Source organism: Apus apus, chromosome Z, assembly GCF_020740795.1.
Source record: "Apus apus isolate bApuApu2 chromosome Z, bApuApu2.pri.cur, whole genome shotgun sequence".
NCBI classification, from domain to species: domain Eukaryota; kingdom Metazoa; phylum Chordata; class Aves; order Apodiformes; family Apodidae; genus Apus; species Apus apus.
In genome coordinates this window covers 66,173,508-66,192,263 of record NC_067312.1, presented here as the reverse complement: position 1 = coordinate 66,192,263, position 18,756 = coordinate 66,173,508, and the positions used below count along the sequence as shown (strand labels likewise).

Here is an 18,756-nt window from a genome sequence, read left to right as displayed (position 1 = left end):
CCACATTATCACTGGGAGTTCACACTCTAAAGATGGGAACAATAAGAAGCAATTATACACATCTGGGCTACTGCCCTTTAAAATGAAAATTTAGTTAGATTTTGAATATTGAGAGCTGGAAGAGGCTGCTTGAGGTTCAGAACAGCAGCTGCATGCAGACTGCTGAAATATGCTGAAACTTTGATCATCTGGAGCTTTTTGTAATGTTTTGAATCTCTTGTTAGTGTTAACAAAACATTCACATCAGGGGGTGCCTTGAATTCTAGCCACACTTTTGGGCTTAATTCCAGAAGCGAAAAATTTTGTCTTTTTTGATGCTGAAACTTGCTGATAGCCTTGAAGGAAACATGTAGTCACAGAAGAAAGAGACTGAAAACCTACTGGTTCTCTAAACCTTTCACTGGAAGCAAGAGAAAAGAGGTAAGCATCTCAGCTTCCCTTTGACACAGATATACTTAGACATTTGCAGTTCTTTGCGAATAACCTAAAATATAGAAAACAGGCCAATCATCTCAGAGAATCAGCACACAATGCTGAGCTTAGCCAGGTTGCATGCAGCAACATAAGCATCACTCAGTACTGGGATTCAAAGAAATGTGGAGTTGAATTTAAGAAAACCTTCCTGGCCAGATTATAAGCTCTGACAGGTTTTGGCGACAGATGTGTTCATGCCACCTACAACAGCCTTTTAACTAATGACAAAATATAAGGATCAAGAGTTTTAACTTCCACTACAGTTTCAAGAAAAACACGCAATCCCTAGCTGTGTGTATTCAATGCACAAGGAGTTGCCAGGCTTTTTCATACTCTGGCCAGTTCTCTTTCTTCATGTGCAAGTCTTTGAAACCATGAGTCTTGCTCTTAGAGGTGAACTCTTGCAAGGAACAAGGGAATTTGCTCTGAATGTCTCTAACATCTCTTCTCAGTGCAGGTTGCTGCTTAAGAACAGCTGAGGTTGACATACTAAAAGTGTCTTTGCTTCAGAATGCTCCTCTTGCAGGACCAGCAATGCATGGTTGTGCAAAGGGAAATTACAGGAAATCCAGCCTCTCAAGGGTTCATGATGATGCCAACACCGTCTGTTTCACAAAGGAAAAACAGACCTACTCACTGACTCTGAAAGGTAGCTTTATTCCTTTGCTTTTAAAGACAAGCCATCGTAGTTTCCTTCAGTTATTAATGCATGCCCTTACAGCTGTGTTGATGATGAAGTGATTGTACAATTAATTTCAAATTTAATTTTCAAATGTTTTGTTTCCATTTTCTAAAAATATATCTCTGTATTTCAGATGCTCAGCTGGTGTTCATTGGCTCCTCTAGGACAGTGCTGACCCACAGCATGCAGAAATCACTCCATCACTCTTTCAGTTCACCTGTATGCTATCATACATTTGTGCTATATGTCTCTTTTGTTTCCACTAGCTCTACAAAAGCCAATAGCAGGCAGAGGAAGAAAGATGAATTTTGGACAAAATACCTCAAGGTGAGAATTGCTTTATTTGCATATCTGCATTTTTTAAATGATTTTGCAAAGTCAGCGAGAAGTTCCTAAAACTTTCAACCAGGATATCCATTCTCCACCGGACTACGTGTCACTCCTGCAGAGCTGGTGTCTCAGCCTCTCACTTCACAGCACGGGGAAAACAGCTCCAGTAACACCAATAAAGTCCCCCATGTACACGTTAGCATGTTTTCACCCCAATGGTGTCACTTGAGCCCATGAAACCAAGGCATGCCCTGTGATTAGCTTGGCCCATCAAACCAGCAGGGTCTGAACACTTTATGTGCAATATTTTCAATAGCCCATGAGTAGCCCTTCAGAGAGCTTTGCCCACTGAGGACAAGATATGAGTTATCATGATATGTATTCAACATTGTGGAGAAGGACTGGTGAACAAATTTTCCTGATAATCTGTGAGTATCAAAAGCCCAGTGACAAGCCGTCTGGGGTAGAAAACCTCTTCTCCAGTGTATTGCATCTGCCATGAGAGAGGCAGCTTCATCTTTGTCACAAACAAAAGGAATTGCATTCAGCCAGGAGAATTACACAGAAAATGTAGGTCAGCTCAGCTTTCTGGGTGGCTGTTGGTAGCTGCACAAAGAACAAATAAGCTCTCGGCTCCTCTGTTTTAGTTTTAACTGACCTCTCTTGCCTTCCTCAGGTTTCTACTCCAGTGTGTAAAAAACCCACCACCACTCATACCTGGGTGAAAATGTAACAGCCTCAGAGATAAAGTAAGTGCCATAAACCACATTTTGAGTACTGGTGAAACTAAAGCAAGATGCTGCTGTGATGGTCTGGTCTCCTGACAAGTGTTACAGGAAGACATACTTCTATATGAAGCCCAGAGTCAGAGGTTGTGATTACCATGCATGCACTAAACCATGAGTGCAGGTTTTATGTGATACAGCCTCTGCATGTCCAGACTTCACAGCTTCAATGCCCCTTTTCGAAAATTTGTCCCTTCATTCAGTTTGTTCACTGTGTTCAGTGACTAAGTCCAGACTGCTGACAGCACCTCTCACGCAAGCCTTGTTTAGGGTGCTGTGCTTTACACTATGAATGAACAAACTCATAGCACATCATGAACAAGAAAGAAAGGGCAGGAGGTAACATTGCTCCGAGAAGGTCAGGTATGGTTTTTCAGTGCACCAAAAGTAAAATGCCAAGGTAAAGCATGGCCTCCAGGCATGTGCAAGCATTGCCCTCTTCAAGGAGGTACCAAGACACCATAAATACACAGGCAGAACCCACTCCTGACCTTTGCTTTCCTGGTGTCTCCTGCTGCTTTGCCAAGCAGGAAAGCCTGTCTGCAGATAAACAAAGCCTTGCTCCACTGCTTCTCCTCTCAGCACCCTCTGCCCATCCCTTTCACCAGTGCTGCCTTTTTGCAGTTTAAATGTTTCTTTTTAGAGTGCCTTTTATTTCCAGCTTGGAGAGCAGGGAGACAAGAGATGGGATAGGGATGCTGAAGTAGTAATTTACATAATCTGATTAACGGAGGATTATCCAATGGCTGCTGAACAGCCTTAGTGTGCTTGAGCTAAAAACCTTACTATTCATTGCTCTCACCACCCCGCAGGACGGCTGCACCTGCAGCACCAGCTAATTCTCTCCTGGGGACTTCAAGGAAGGAGAAAAGCAAGGGCATATTTTTTTTATTATCTGGGGGAGGGTTGAGGAGCTTCAGCTTTTTGTGTGCAGTCTCTAATTGATCTGTCTGCATTAGTCCTCAGGAAGTTGAAATGAAAGCTGAGCCAGTTGGCATTATCAGGAACAGCCATCACCTTTGAAAAGGGCCACGTTGTGTGGCTCCTTCTGGTTTCCCTCTGGGTAGTTCAGTGGGGTCCATCTAGACCCATTGCAGAAAGGAGCTGGGTAGAAGGGTCCTGCACATGCAAGAACCAAAAACACAGTTTCCCCATGCTCACTGGTACAGCCCCCTCAGCTGGGAGCAAAGCAGACCTAATCGTTGCTCTGGCATTCAAGAGAGAGCTTCCCAAGCTGTAGCCCACACCTCTCCCCACTGCCGGGAACAAAGCAGTGACATGGGTACAAACACACTCAGGGCCTGCAAACATCACACCCACCATGCTATCTTTTTATTGCCCACAAGCTGCTACATGGTCCAGTTGTTCAGAGACTTGGCTGAGGTGGCAACTGTGAGAAAGGCAGCAGGACCCACCAGACCAACCCAGCTGTAGGCTCAGGAGAGAAGGAGTAAGCCTGCGAAACAGATCTCCCACAAGCACAGTCCAAGACCATCCACAGAGAAGAGCAGCTAACTCTCATGTAGCAACTGAACAGGCAGGCTAGAATAAAACTGAACACCAAGACTTCTGGGACATGCTGCAAAACTCAGCAGCAAAAAAGGGCATCAACTGGGGCTGAGTCAAGCTCATCCAGAATAAGAAGGGGAGATGGATGAAGTTCAGGTTCCAGCAAGACAAGAGTAGCTGGTGGTTTCAACAGAACTAGGTCTGCATCTCTGACATCCCCCCGTGATGAAGGGGTGAAACACCAAGCTGAGAAACAGCTGAATGGAAAATAACTGGGGACACAGATCTTCAAATCAGGAGAAACTGCAGGTAGCATGAGCTGGATCCTCTCACACACATTCATATCAAAGCCAGGAAAAGAAGAAGATTTGGGACATTTTTTCATTGTACAGAGGGACATCTGTAAAGCGAGGCAACCATAAGAGGTTTTTGAGCCTTCCAAGGAAACAAAACCTAAACTTTCTAGAAGAAAAGAGACACAACTGAATTTAATCCTCCAGTAGAAATGCTACAATAAAATCACCCAAGGCTAATTGTGTGTATCTCTTTCCAGGAGTACCTCCATCCTCACAGCTACGTTTGGAGTTGCTGATGTTGCTTTACACATTCAGTCATGTCTGCTGTGTTTGTCTGGGAGTCTCTGAAGACCTGCATGATGGCAGCTGTTCACAGATACCACCTAAATAGATTTGCAGTGCAATGTGTGTTTCTTACTCCTGGCAACAGCAGTGAAACTGAAAAATGCTGTCTAGTTAAACAGGGAGAATGCAGAGTATCATGAAGTCATCCTGCCCTTTTATTTTTCCAATTTCTCCTCCTCTCTGAAGCAAGAAGGGGAAACCACATCTGTCTTTTGGGGATAAAGCACGAGAACAAAAGCTAGGAAGCAACCATCGTATGAGACTTCTGTGTGCTGGAAGCATGAGCAGAGTCATTTACACAGAGCAGGTTTTTTTTTATGAGTGGCAACACAGAGAGCTGCCTGTTCACTGTATGTTGTACAGAGACTGGGGCTCAAGCCTTAGTGGCACCTGGAAGCAGTAACTCCTCCCTTCTGCTGGCTGATGTGATTTGGGTTGTGTAATGTGCAAAGCTTGAGAGCAATTGCACCTCTGGGATGTAGCAAGGTGCCCAGTGTACCACATGGCAGCTGTATGTCCATGGTCCAAGGTAGAGGTACTGCCAAGATATATTCATGCTTTGGTGTAATTCTTATTCCTGGATTTATCAGTTAACTAGTATCAATACAAAGGGATAAACTATATCCTGAAGTACAAAAGCTCTCCAGCTTTGAAGAATTCATCTCTGTTGCTAAACTAATCCTTCGTACTGGCATTTGCCCAGATGCCAAGAGGAATGAGGAACTGACAGCAAGTCTGCTATTACTTCTCTGTGCTGCATGCTGTGGGAAACCTGTTTGGTCTGTAGACCCTTATTTCTCTGTACAACTACAGCTTCATCAGGTTCCCTTGCACTGAATGATGAATCTAGACACTTGTCTCTTGATCAGAAAACCATTCAAAATGGGAAGAGGCAAAAAAGAGGGAACCAGCACATGTTGGTGGATAAAATTCAGACCCTGTGTTCAGCAGGCCTAGTCACGTCAGTACAGGCCCATGCTGTATTTTGGAATTAAAGATCTGGTGCAGATCATCTGGCATCTCATGTTATCCTAGAAAGGGAAAACATCACAGATCAGAGACAACAGCAGCATCTCTTTGTTTCATCGTGTGTTTCCAGAAATGGACTTTTATATATATTCCCCAGAGCTCAGCAGCCAGAACAATAAAAGTTCCTCACAGTTCCTATTATTTTTTTGCCGTGCTTCTGTCCCCAGAAGAGGCAAGAGAGCTATTTAGCTGCCATCCATTCCCCAGGGACACAAACTTCATCCACAGAAAGTATGGAAAATACATATACAGCATGAACAGAATGAAGAAAAACCCTGCTCCTGAGCAGCAGGGACTTTTCTCACCGTAAATCTTCAACCTACGAATAGCAGCAGCTTCTCTCCAGCACACAGCGGGCAAATCTATGGAGCAAAAAAACATGCCAAGGAAACAAATGTCAGGGGCCAGGTCAGCTGACAACAGTTAGAAGAAGGGAAGCATCTGTGCTCATGAGGAACTTGCTCTGTCTCTAGCATTAAAAGTCAGCTTAAACATAGGCAGATCTTCTCAGAAAGGTGCAACAAACCAAGGACTTCTTCCTTTTTTCCCCTTTGCAGCCCTGCCCCGGTGCCCTTCCTGGCTGACTCAGGCTCCTTGCAGAGCTGAGCAACTGTTTCAAAGCACAGGACAGCTCAGCTCTGAAGCGCCTTCGTTATTTATGAGTTTGGAAATCAGAGCCTTTTGGTTCACTGCCAGTAAATGGCAATGATTGGAAGGAGGGAGGGACAGGCTTGTGTGCAGCTCTTCATTCTCTATTCATTGTGAAAAGGGGATCACTCCAGCTAACTGGCCCATGGAGATAAGGATTTCAGACAATCTGCATTAGCCTGATAAGCCAGGTTTGTATTGCATAAAGATTATTTGTTAAGAACCTCAGTAAAATAAAATACAGTCAGAAAGCTTATCAGCACAACTAATTTTCACTCACACCCCTCTGCCCACCCCCACAGACCTGTTTGTTGGTTTGATTTGGGTTTTTTTTTCCCCCTGTAAGTAAAGCTTGTGACCCAACTCTCTGGAATGGGGCAGAGACTGAGGATGAGAAGCAGTGGGGGAGGGCTGGGGAGGACAAGGAAGAATAGCCTGAAACCTCCCAGCTGTGACTGGTCACTGTTAGAGCCATGGTCGTGATCCACACTATGTGGGAGGGCAGTAATGCCCACCTGGTAGCTGGTTTGGATTTGCCCCTTCTGGTATAAACTGGAGCAGCTGGGCTGGCATCAGATGCCTTCCCTCTTTGTACCCACTAAGGATGAGGTCAGAAAGGAGAAGTTTATACTTGTTCCCCTCTACTTCATGTTTTCCCCTTCCCTCACATACAAATAAAATTACCCCCTAACATGCAAAGCACTGGTGACTCCCAAACCCCTGGCAGTCTTTCTCCTCCCCCTACAAACTGGCCTTCATCAGGTGTTTTGCTGTAAACCAGCCTTCCTGAATAATGTAACACTATTAGAACAGCTTCATGTGTTCTGCTTTCCCACCTTTTCTTCTCAGTACCTTTAGCATGAGCAGGGAACATATCAGACCCAGAACTGTCAGTTCTGTTCTGTTCAGACAGCAACACCTTTCCAGGAGGTAGACACCCATTTTTGCACAGACCCTGGCAATTATTCAGGTATCACACAGCAATTCAGATTAAGTCCCTCTTCAGCCCACTCTGGATTGTGAGTCCCAGGGGAAAGGCAGCCACACAAATACAAACTATTAACAGCACAAGCTCTTCTGTGTTTTAAGAGTCTCAAAATTGCAAAGTCACTTAACATGTGTAATCTGTTGCTTCCAGCTGCCACTGCTGCACACAGTTTTCCTACAGTTTTGGCCTGGTTGGCAGAAAGAGGTTAGCAAGACAGAAGGTGCTGTGGTAGGGCTTGGCATTTCTGCCTCAGTAGTTGCTGACATCACGGAGTACATCAACTAGTACTACGAGTAGGGACAATTCTGTCTTGCTCACACCTTTTGTTTAAGGACTCCAAGCCTCTACATGAGCATCAATGACCATGGACAAAAGTTGAACTAGGCTCATTTCAAACACAGTTTCTTCCATTACAGGCCCATATGTAGGTGAAATCTGAGTGTGTGTGGCCCAGTGACAAAGCCTTGTATCTATTCAGTGCAAGATCTGCTGAAACCTCTTGTTACAAGAAGTGAAATGGGAGATGAAGCAGTCTGGTCAAAATTAAAAGCATCTAGCTCCAGGTTTCAAGCAGCTTTATGTCAGTCTGCAGGTAAAATATTAGTAAGGATTGGTTAAATTCAGACAGGCTCAGAAGTGATACTGGGGAGGCCTTGGAAAATAGGGCAGTCAAAACAAGAACAGGTAATGCTGTTTTCTGTGCTCTTCCATGGCTTCCTCACAGGAGATCTGGTGGACCCCTTACCTGGGGGATACAGGAATATAATCTGTACTGGTATAACTCCTCCTTTGTAGACCAGAGTGAGAGTTAAGATTGCAGGTGTGTGCTTGCTTTCCTCATTCACCTGGTAAAACATACCTGCTCTGGAATAAATGCCTGCATGCCAGTATAACTACAGTCATGATGGGTGTGCTTGTGAATACTGTTGCTTAATTCAAGCAGTGTCTTTTCATGCCTAGGTAAGAACTTGTGATTTTTGTGCATTTCCTCTAGGAATATGTCTGGAAACAACTGCAGGTAAAAAGTAAGTTTGCAAGGCATCCATGTGTACAGATAGAGTTTCTCCAAGGGGTAAGGCACCGTATGTCTGGGGAGACATGGAGGACGCCCTCCCCATGCCACAAATGTATCTTGTCTTCTCAAAATAATTAATTTAAAAAACCCAGCTCTGGCCTGGCTCTTGTCTTTACCGGCTGTCACCCATTTAATCTTCTCTCCCTTTCCATGTTTGCTCACAAATCCATCTCTTTCACAGCAGCTGGAAGGGTTGTTACTAACAGGTGACCAAGCCTGAATGCTGACAATGTGTGATGATTACAAGTACCAGAAGAGCAAACATGCAGACTTTTCAACAGAAGATGCTCTTGCTGCCCCAAAGGGCTTCTGAGATACCACTCCAGACAGCAGCAGTAATAAACAGGGCGTCAGTTCAAGAGGAGAGGCCACAGAGTTCAACACTAACTCTGTGTGGAAGTAGCTATACTCAAGAGTTTTAACTCTTCTGATAGGAGGTAACTGGGTAAAACGCACTGCAATTAGTTCCTTTATGTCAAGGAGGGCTACTTGTTTAGTCTTGGTTTTGAAGTGGTAGAAACAGAAATGGCTGGGCTGATGAAATGCAAGTCTGAAGCACCTTTTTAAAAATAAGCATGAAGCTTCTTCTTTTCCAATCACTAGGAACTTCTCCAAACTGCCACAACTTTTCAAATATGTTCTATAGTGGCTTAGCAACTTCATCTGTCAGTTCCCTCAAGACCCACAGATACGTCTCATCAGGTCCTATAGATTTATGTATAGCTGAGCTCCTTAGATGCTCTCAAACCTAATCTCCTGTGATGAGTGGTACTTTATTCTCCCAGTCCCTGCCTTTGCTTTCTGTGAATTGAGCAGCATGGCTAAAGCACTTGCCAGTGAAGACTGAGGCAAAAAGTATGGAGTACCTCAGATGCCTGCTTGTCAGTTGTAGCCAGGTCCCCTGTTTCACTCATCACAAGGAGTTAAGAGTTTCTTTCAACTTCCCTTGTTGTCTGATGTACCTGAAGAAACACACTTGCTATTTTTTATGTCCTTATCCAAGTTCAGCTCCAGCTGTGCCTTGTCTTTGCTGATTACCCTTCCACTTGTTGGAAACATAATACAGCAGAGAGGGAACAGTCCTGGAAGTTCTGTCAGTGTATAAAGAACAACAATCCTGATGCAGCTGGTGAGACAGCCTACTAGGGAAGGTGCTCTGCTGGACCTGCTGTTGATCAACAGAGACAGGCTTGTGGAGGATGTCATGGTCAGAGACCATCTTGGGCATAGTGACCACAAAATGAGAAAGTGCTCTATTCTTGAAGTTGTAAGGAGGAGGGTCAGCAGAACTGGCACCTTGGACATCAGATGGGCAGACTTTGACCTGTCTCAGAGACTGGTTGACAGAGTCCCTTGGGAGGTAGTCCTGAAGGGCAAAAGGAGTCCAGGAAGGCTGGACACTCTTCAAGAAGGAAATCTTAAAGGCATCGGAACAGGCCATGCCTGTGTGCCGGAAGATGAGCTGGCAGGAAAGAAGAATGGCCTGGCTGAATAAAGAGACTTGGCTGATACTCAGGGAAAAAAAGGAGAGTGTGTGGCCTTTGAAAAAAGGGCTGGCTACTCAGGAGGACTACAAGGATGTCATGAGGCTGTGCAGGGAGAGAATCAGGAGGGCCAGAGCCCAGCTTGAAATCAGCCTGGCTGTGGCTGTCAAAGATGACAAGAAGCACTTGTTTAAATGTATTAGGAACAAGATGAGGACTAAAGAGAGACTCTGTCCCTTATTGGATACCAGGGGACACATAGAGACCAGAGATGAGGAGAAGGCTGAGGTACTTAATGCCTTCTTTACCTCAGTCTTTAGTAGTAGGTCTAGTTGTTCACTGGGTACCTGGTCCTCTGAGCTGGACAACAGGGAAGGGGAGAAATTTGTAGCCCCCATGATGCAAGAGGAGATGGTTGGTGACAGGCTGCACCACACAGAGATACACAAGTCTGTGGGACCGGATGGGATACACCCAAGAGTATTGAGGGAGCTGGCAGAAATGCTTATCAAGCCACTTCCCATCATTTACCAGCAGTCCTGGGTAACTGGAGATGTGCCAGTAGACTGGAGATTGGCAAAGGTGACATCCCTCTACAAGAAGGGCTGAAATGAGGATCCAGAGAATTACTGACCTTGATGCTGGGGAAGGTTATAGAGCAGCTCACCATGAGTGCCATTATGCAGCACAGGCAGGACAACCAGGTGATCAGGCCCAGTCAGCATGGGTTCATGAAAGGCAGGTCCTGTTTGACAAACCTGATCTCCTTTTATGATAAGGTGACCCACTTATTGGCTGAGGGAAAGGCTGGGGATGTTGTGTATCTTGACTGTAGTAAGGCATTTGACACTACATTGTTTGACCTGCATCATTGACCGGGAAGCTTTTGGAAAAGCTCAAGTGGAAGAAGGAAGTTTAAAGTATGTGGAAGAAGAGACTGACCACTTGGGAAGATTAGAGGAATGGTATCAGATTATGCAGGGATGAAACAAGAAAAAAACAAGACCTCCTTGGAATTAAACCTGGCAAGGAATGTCAAAGTCAATAGAATGGGTTTCTTCAAGTATACCAGAGGCAAAAGGAGAACTAGAGATAATGTGGGCCAGCTGCTGAATGAGGCAGGTGCTCTGGTGACAGAGGATGCAGAAGAGGAGGAGTTACTGAATGCCTTCTTTGCTTCAGTCTTCACTGCTCAGGCCAGCCCTCAGGAGTCCCAGACTTTGGAGGTAACAGAGAAAATCTGAAAGAAGGAAGACTTTCCTTTGGTTGAGGAGGATCACATCACAGATCAATTAAGTAACCTGGGTACCTACGAGTCCATGGGTTCTGATGGGATACACCTGCGAGTTCTGAGGGAGCTGACAGAAGTCATTGCCAGACCACATTAACATCTTGATGCATCCTGGGAGGTTCTCTTTTCCCTGTAATCTGCCCTGGTGAGGCTGCATCTGGAGTCCTGTGTCCAGTTCTGGGCTCCCTGGTTCAAGAAGGACAGGGAACTAACTGATGGAGAGGATACAGCAAATGTTTATGAACATGATTAGGGGACTCGAACGTCTCTTTTATGAGGAAAGTCTGAGGCACTTGTGTCTTTTTATTCTGCAGAAGAGAAGACTGAGGAAGGATCTTATAAATGCTTAAAGGGTGGGTGTCAGGAGGATGGGGCCACTGGTTTTTTAGAGGTGCCCAGTGGCAGACTAGGTAACTGCACAAACTTGAACACAGGAAGTTCCATCTACACATGAGGAGGAACTTCCTTACTTGGGGGGTGGAAAAGCACTGGAACAGGCTACCCAGGGTGGTTCTGGACTCTGTCTCTGGAGACATTCAAAACCCACCTGGATGCCATTCAGTGCCATCTGCTCTAGGTGATCCTGCTCTGGCAGGGGGGGTTGGACTAGATGATCTCCAGAGGTCCCTTTAAACCCATAATATTCCCTAATATTCCATGATTCTGTGATTCTGTTCAGACTAGGTGGAAATGCACATTTAGCTGATGCAGATGACACATGCCTATATGACAGCATGTGAGTGAAATCAATTTTGTTTTGAAATAAAAATCTTCCTCCCATCCTTGCTTTGAACTTTGCAACACTATTGAGATTTGTTGATCCCGTTTGCAACAGAGGTTTTGAGCTGGAATGCCCAGAATGCCCCAGGGAGAGGCTCTGCACTGAGTTTCCAGGGCCTTTGGGAAAGTGCTGGTCAGGTCCCAGAGCTACAAGCTCACTGGAACTAGTGAGACTTGGTGGAATGAGTCCCACGACAGGAGTGCTGGGATGAAGGGCTACAGGCTGTTCAGGAGGGACAGGCAGGGCAGGAGAGATGGAGGTGTTATAGAATTACATGAAGAGAAATAAAACAATTAGGTAGCTGCTTAAACTGCTGTGCAAACTCAAATAATTCTGCCAACAAGCAGTAAAGGACACAACCAAGTTCCTGAAAGTCATTGCTCCATGACAAGACAATTCTTGGAAAGAAGAAAGGTCTCTGCATTATTACATGGATGTTACTCAGTTAACATCAATGATTAGGGGACCAGAGCATCACTATTATGAGGAAAGGCTGAAAGACCTGCGTCTGTTTAGCCTGGAAAAGACTTGAGGGGGTATCTTAGCAATGCTTACAAATACTTAAAGGGTGGGTGTCAGGAGGATGAGGCCAGTCTCTTCTCAGTGGTGCCCTGTGAGAGGACAAGGGGCAATGGGCACAAACTGGAAAAAAGGAAGTTCCATCTGAGCATGAGGAAACACTTCTTTACTTTGAGGGTGACAGAGCACTGGAACAGGCTGCCCAGGGCAGTTGAGTTCTCTGGAGACATTCAAAACCCACTTGGATGCAACTCTGTGCCAAGATGAACCTGCTTTAGCAGTTGGATTAGACTAGATGGTCTCCAGAGGTCCCTTTCAACCCCTACTGTTCAGTGGTTCTGTGAACATCTAATTAATCTGTGCAAAACAATTCCAACTGACAGTGCAAAGCAGAGGCTGTTTTTCTCTTGACTTGACTGACTTTTAAGGCTCAAGATGAAAGAGGAAATTCTGAAGTAGAAAAGGATGCAAACTGTTTAATATCAGGAACCAGCACCTCCCAGACTGTTTCAAGGGAAATTACCAAAGTCAGCTTCTTCTGCTTAATTTGGACAGCAGAAAAAGACTTGGCCATTTCAGGACTCTCTCCTATGATCAGAGTTTTGTCTGCCTTCCATTTCTGACTTTAAGAGTGGTGGCCCTACAGAAGATTCCTTCTAGACAGATCAAGAGTATCAGCACCTCCCTCAGACATTCACTGCCCTGTGTAGCGAGGCATCCACTGTTCTGTGCAGGAATTCCAAGCTTGTTCCACAGCCTCAGTGTGGCTCAGACATACCCTTCCAAAGAGCTGCATCAGACTCCTGTGGTAAACCATCAGATTTTTCATGTGATGAAGATGCTGCCAGTTCCTGTAATTTCCACAGTGGGGTGGTGGTTCACCGTCATGCCCAGTATGAGCTCTAGTGTCTGATTCTAGAAAGATAACATTCCTTGAACTCATGCAAAAGTTATTATTCCAATTTCCATTTTGCAAAAGCGGGAAGTTGTCAAGAACTGCCGCGGAATCATGGGAAACAGGAACTCCCTCCAGCTGAAAGACAGCATTAACTACAGTCAATCCTTAACTACAGTCTTGGCTGACATTTGTCTGGTGTATTCTCAGAGACCCTCCCAGTCAAAGGCTTCACTCATTTCCACACGTAAAATACTCCAGTATTCTATGCAGGCAACCTCATTTTGCATTCCTCTCATTTACCTCTGTTTCCTGACAAACACGGAAAGGGAGAACACACATCTTCCTTTTTGTAACCATCTTTTATGGCTTTTGAAAAGCACTCTTTATGGTACTTTCTCTTCAGGCAGACCTATTTCTTCAGTCTTTTCTTGCAGTTATTCTGGAGCTTTGATTATCTGGCAGCCCTCTTCTCAGCTCATGGGCATCCCTTGAATAGGCTCTGCTATCTTTACCAGTTATACTTATGTCCTTTGTTTGCTACAAGAAAGTCAAAGTACTTTGCGTGTTGCTAGTTAAGACCTTAAATGCATGACATGAAGAGAACTTAGAAAGTGCCCTGCTCTCCAGAGCACTTCTGAAGAGGATGCACAGAGGATGACAGGAAACATGCAGAAGTGCAATTTGTTTGGGCAGTTGCAGGATCCTTTCTTCTACATACAGGCACCCGCTTTATTTCAAGTATCTTTGTTGTGTCCAAGTATAAAAGCTCAAGGTAGACATTCTATAAGCAGTGTAAGAAACGGCTCCTGATTCTTGTCTGTGCACTGTCATGGTAACTGCAGTTAAGTGTTAAATGCTGCCCAAGATGACAAAACAAAAGATGAAACAACATCTTGAGCTGCAAATTAGACTCCTTTTATTAAATGTTAACTATACATTTGTATCTTCTGAAAATATTTTAACCCGAACAATAACTAACAGGTACAATCAACTATTTAAGACATCCTCCCTTTCAGATTCATGCATTTTTTTTTCCCATTAGTCTTTCCATCTAAAAATATTAAGCCAAAAATTTGGGAGGATTATAATTTTCTGACAGTCTTTTCCTTTACTCTTAAACATCTATCACACTTGAAAAATGTACAGGCTTATTGTATGTTACTAGACAAAGAACTTCAAAGCAATGGAGTTCTGAACATGAAAACTGTAAGGACATTGGCTTTTTTCATTTTAAGGAAAAATTACAAAAAAATCTACCTGAGAAATTACCCCTTATGATGTAACATTTACTTTATCAAGTAAACAGCATGACAGGTTTTTTACATCTCCCTTCTTAATTAGGCAAAGCTAAAGAAGTTACCACTCCAATTGAAGAGACAGCATGACAAGCTGTTGCCAGAAGCTAAATAATTTACTTCAGTTCTTCAGTGGCAGGAGACTGCTGGAACCAAAAAGGATTGGCAGGAGACAACAAGCAGCATACTCCAGGACAAAAAAAGCAGGAATCCCCAGAGCACATCTGGAACAGCACAGGAGTAGGACTGCCTTGTGGCAGTAGCTATTTCATCTCTCCAGAACTGTACACATCTGCCTGTGGGTAGGGGGGCTCTACAGAGGGACTTGGACAGACTAGATTGATGGGCTGAAGCTAACTGTATGAAGTTCAACAAGACCAAGTGCCAGGTCCTGCACTTGGGCCACAACATCCCCATGCAATGCTACAGGCTTGGGGAAGAGTGGCTGGAAAGCTGTCCAATAGAAAGGGACCTTGGGGATCTGACTGATAGGCAGATGAATATGAGCCAGCAGTGTGCTCAGGTGGCCAAAAAGGTAAACAGCATCCTGGCCTGTTTAGAAATAGTGTGGCCAGCAGGACCAGGAAGGGGACCATGCCTCCTGTACTTAGCATTGGTGAGGCCATACCTCAAATACTTTGTCCAGTTTTGGGCACCTCAATACAAGAAGGACATGGAGGTACTGGAGTGTGTCCAAAGGGCAGTGAAGCTGGTGAAGGGCCTTGAGAACAAGTCTTATGAGGAGCAGCTGAGGGAACTGGGGCTGTTTAGACTGAAGGAGGCTGAGGGGAGACCAGGAGGCCTCATCACCCTCTTCAACTGCCTAAAAGCATGTTGTAAAGAGGTAGGCACTGGTCTCTTCTCACAAGTAACTGGTGATAGAACAGGAGGAAATGGCCTCAAGCTGTGCCAGGGGAGGTTTAGACTAGACATGAGGAAGAACTTTTCCACTGAAATGGCTGTCAGACTTTGGAACATGCTGTCAAAGAGGTGGTTGAGTCACCATCCCTAGATTGGTTGAAAAGTCGTCTAGATTTGGCTATTGGGAATATAGCTTAGTGCTGGACTTGGTAGAGCAGGGTTAATGGTTGGACTTGATGATCTTGAAGGTCTTTTCCAACCTAAGTGATTCTAGCATTACACAGCTGACAACTGCAGATCACCAAGATGCAAACACAGACTCAACCTACCTCTACCCAGGGGAAGTGGAAGAGCTGTGACACAGATATTCTTTCTGCTTTAGTGAGGAGAAAGCAGATACAGGTTTGTTACAAGTAAACACGAGCTCCATTCAGTACCTTGACCCTGGTTAACAAGAACTCCTGGTCTGTACTGTACACTATAGTTGTAACCCACTAGCAGCCAAGTACCCTTGTCTGCCCTGCATAGGACTGGAAAAACTTGGAAAAGCACGCTCATACAAAAGCTATTATCCCTCTCCAAAATACGGAAGAACTCTTACCTCACTGACCAAAAGCACAAGCAGCAGCAGGAGGAGGGAGCTATCAGGCTTCCACTCTATTCCCATCCAAAACCTAGTATTACACTCACTTGCAGTTTGACGAGTTTGATTTTGCAAATTTGATGGAACAGTTGGTGTATGTACACACTTCTGCTCAGTCTTAGAGAAAAGAGCTGCGATTCTCTGAGATCTCTTTCCTGTGAGGCCCTGTTAAACAGGGTGCTAACAATACTGGCATTTCTACCTACTTGTAAGAAAGCAGGGACAGCTGTAATTTTCTAAAATCTGGTCAACACTCTTAAATGGAGAAGTGGGCATAAAAAACCAGAATATTTATTACTTTATGGGAAAGGTATCTGTGCAGCCTACACCTTCATGCTCTTAAAAAAGAGAAGAAAAGGAAAAACAGCAGGTAACATTCCCTGTCACAAATGCCTGTACTGGTGATAGTTCACAGAAAACCCAGCTACTGTTTGATGATGTCTGGTGTGGATAGCTAGTTACTCCTTCTACTCACTTAGCATTACGCCATTACCAAATACCTGCTACATGTAAAGCAGGTGGGTGACACAGGTTCTGTGTCATGGAAACATTCCACTCCCAAGAGCAACTTGGTGTGTATCACAGGGTTGTACCAATCTGCAATCAAGCACACCTGAGGTAGTCATAACTCTGACGTTTAAAATTTGAACTTTTCACAGAATCTCCTCTGAGGGAAGAGGAACTACTCTGGCATTTTTCCATCCTATCCCTCTCTTTAAGTTTGAGAATTGAGCAGTCCCAAGGTTTTGGTGCTCCCAGGAAAGTTTAAGCCAGCTGGCTGCTGTTTACTCTTAAACTGCCCATGTTTACTGCAACATTTCCTTTCTATTCCCTTTGTGCAGCTTTTCTTTCAGCTTCCTTTATTTTCAGGTGCTTTTAATCTTCTCCTTTAACTACCTGGAAAATGCAGGATGAAGATGAAAAAATACCTGTTAAGCAAAAAAGAAAAAAAAAGGGAAATGTCTCCTTAGGAAACAGATAGGAAGTTACAAAAGGAATGGAAGTTGATGCCTTTGGGAAATAGGAAAACAGAAACTGACAGTTTCAAATACAGCTGGCATGCTCAGCTAGAAGTCAGGTGGTCAGTAGACTTGAATGACATCATCCCACTCATCAACAGGCCAGACACCATTGTAGTGCACATTGGGTGGTGAGCTCTTCCAGTCCCACATCTTCACAGGAACCTTCCAATCCGACCCATAGTTGGCTTCAACATACTGAAGGGTTTCACAGGGCACATGTACCTTGAGTTCTACAAATTCAGTCCAACACAGAGTAAACTTTGGAAACAGATACCTGTGTCACAACAAAAACACATGATCACTGGCAGAAGACTGACATACACCTCTAAGTAAGTTCACAGAGAAAGCAGACAACTGCAGCGAGTGGCCATATTACATTTAACTTCTTTTTTTATTTTCTTATTTCATAGCTTTCTATCTATGAGCTATTATTTACATACCGGACAGGGATGGTTTTATAAACAGTAATGTGTCATGTGTTCTTAGGAAGGAGCATTTCTAGTTCCTTTGCTGCTTATTCTCATCTCTCTCTGCCACCTATAGGAAATAAGTTATTCCTTGTCTCTCTACCTTGCCAATTACAAACTGGATTTGACAGTTACCTCACTTAGAAGGGTGTCAAGTGGACGTTACATGTTATTTGGCAGGGAAGATTTTGATAAAAGCAGCATTAAGTACTTTATTACGAGTCAGGGCTTTCTTGAAAACATGTTTTACCTTCTTCAATCTTACCAAAGCAAGCACGCATTTCCCCTTCCGTACCCATGTTTAAACATGGTGTCAGACTCGGAGCAGCTGCAAAGAATTAAGATATAGCTTCCACCCTGTACTTTCTGAAACCATCTCAGCCCATTCAAATTCTCTAAATAATTTATTTTACCAATCCAACATTGTTCTGTACCTGCTGCTTTCTCTAGGTGAGCCAACACAAGCCCTGCCTATATCCTGGCATATACTGACGTAAGGTAGGTAAATCTCACAGTTTGATCTGAACGACATCCTATAGGAGCACAGTGTCAGAGTGGTTTTGTTAAACAAGTAAATACCAAAGCCTACATACTATTCCTGCAGAAGATCCCTCCAACTTCGGAAGTTGTGAAGTCTTCCATGGAAAAAAAGTAACCTTAAAATTCCTCAGAGTGGTTTTGTTAAACAAGTAAATACCAAAGCCTACATACTATTCCTGCAGAAGATCCCTCCAACTTCGGAAGTTGTGAAGTCTTCCATGGAAAAAAAGTAACCTTAAAATTCCTTCTCACAGGTTAAAATTAAACCATAAGCACTCAGACCTTTTGAAAAAGAAGGTTAAAAGATTTCTGCACTGCATAAATTATAAACCACACCTGTTCCTCTAAGCATAAAGTTAATTTTCTTTCTAAGGGCCGAGTGGACAGTCTCAGAAAATAAAACAACCTTGCTTTTTTGCCTTAAATGGAAGGAGAGAAAAAAAGTCATCAAGCACTTTTGGATACATACCCAGAGACTACTGATTAGCTCTAAATTAAAACAAAAATTAAAAAAACGCCAGCTATCAAGGGAAAAAAAAAAAAAGTAAAGAAGCTTCATTTGTGGATCTATAATCATCAAATAGCTATTTAGCTGTTATTAACCCAAGATATTATTCATCTATCTGAACTGTAGTGGGCATGCACACACAAAAGCTATCAGCAAACCACTGAAATAATGTACCTCCAGAGGGTGAACTCTGAATAGTAATGCTAAGGAGAATTTAACTAATTTGCAAGTTAAGAATTTGTTGGTAATTTCACCAAAATAATTATTTAACTACTATTAAAACCAA

At 43.9% G+C, this 18,756-nt stretch overlaps 1 protein-coding gene and 1 long non-coding RNA gene across 5 annotated transcripts in view; one reads left to right on the top strand and one right to left on the bottom strand.

The window, feature by feature from the left end:
* The window catches only part of FKTN (fukutin), a 47,770-nt gene that overhangs the window by 14,426 nt on the left and 14,588 nt on the right, over positions 1–18,756 (bottom strand). Inside the window, exon 9 of one of the 4 annotated variants that reach the window (XM_051642000.1) lies at positions 14,028–17,229. The exons of 1 other annotated variant lie outside the window; for it this stretch is intronic. In XM_051642000.1, the coding sequence (XP_051497960.1) occupies positions 17,016–17,229 (214 nt within the window). In that variant the 3' untranslated portion in view covers positions 14,028–17,015. 2 more of the 4 variants (XM_051642002.1, XM_051642001.1) reach the window with 2 other exon arrangements.
* On the top strand, positions 1,413–17,954 carry LOC127395300 (uncharacterized). Its single transcript, XR_007891773.1, has 3 exons — positions 1,413–1,483; positions 2,163–2,235; positions 17,873–17,954. It is a non-coding gene; the product is annotated as an uncharacterized LOC127395300 (long non-coding RNA).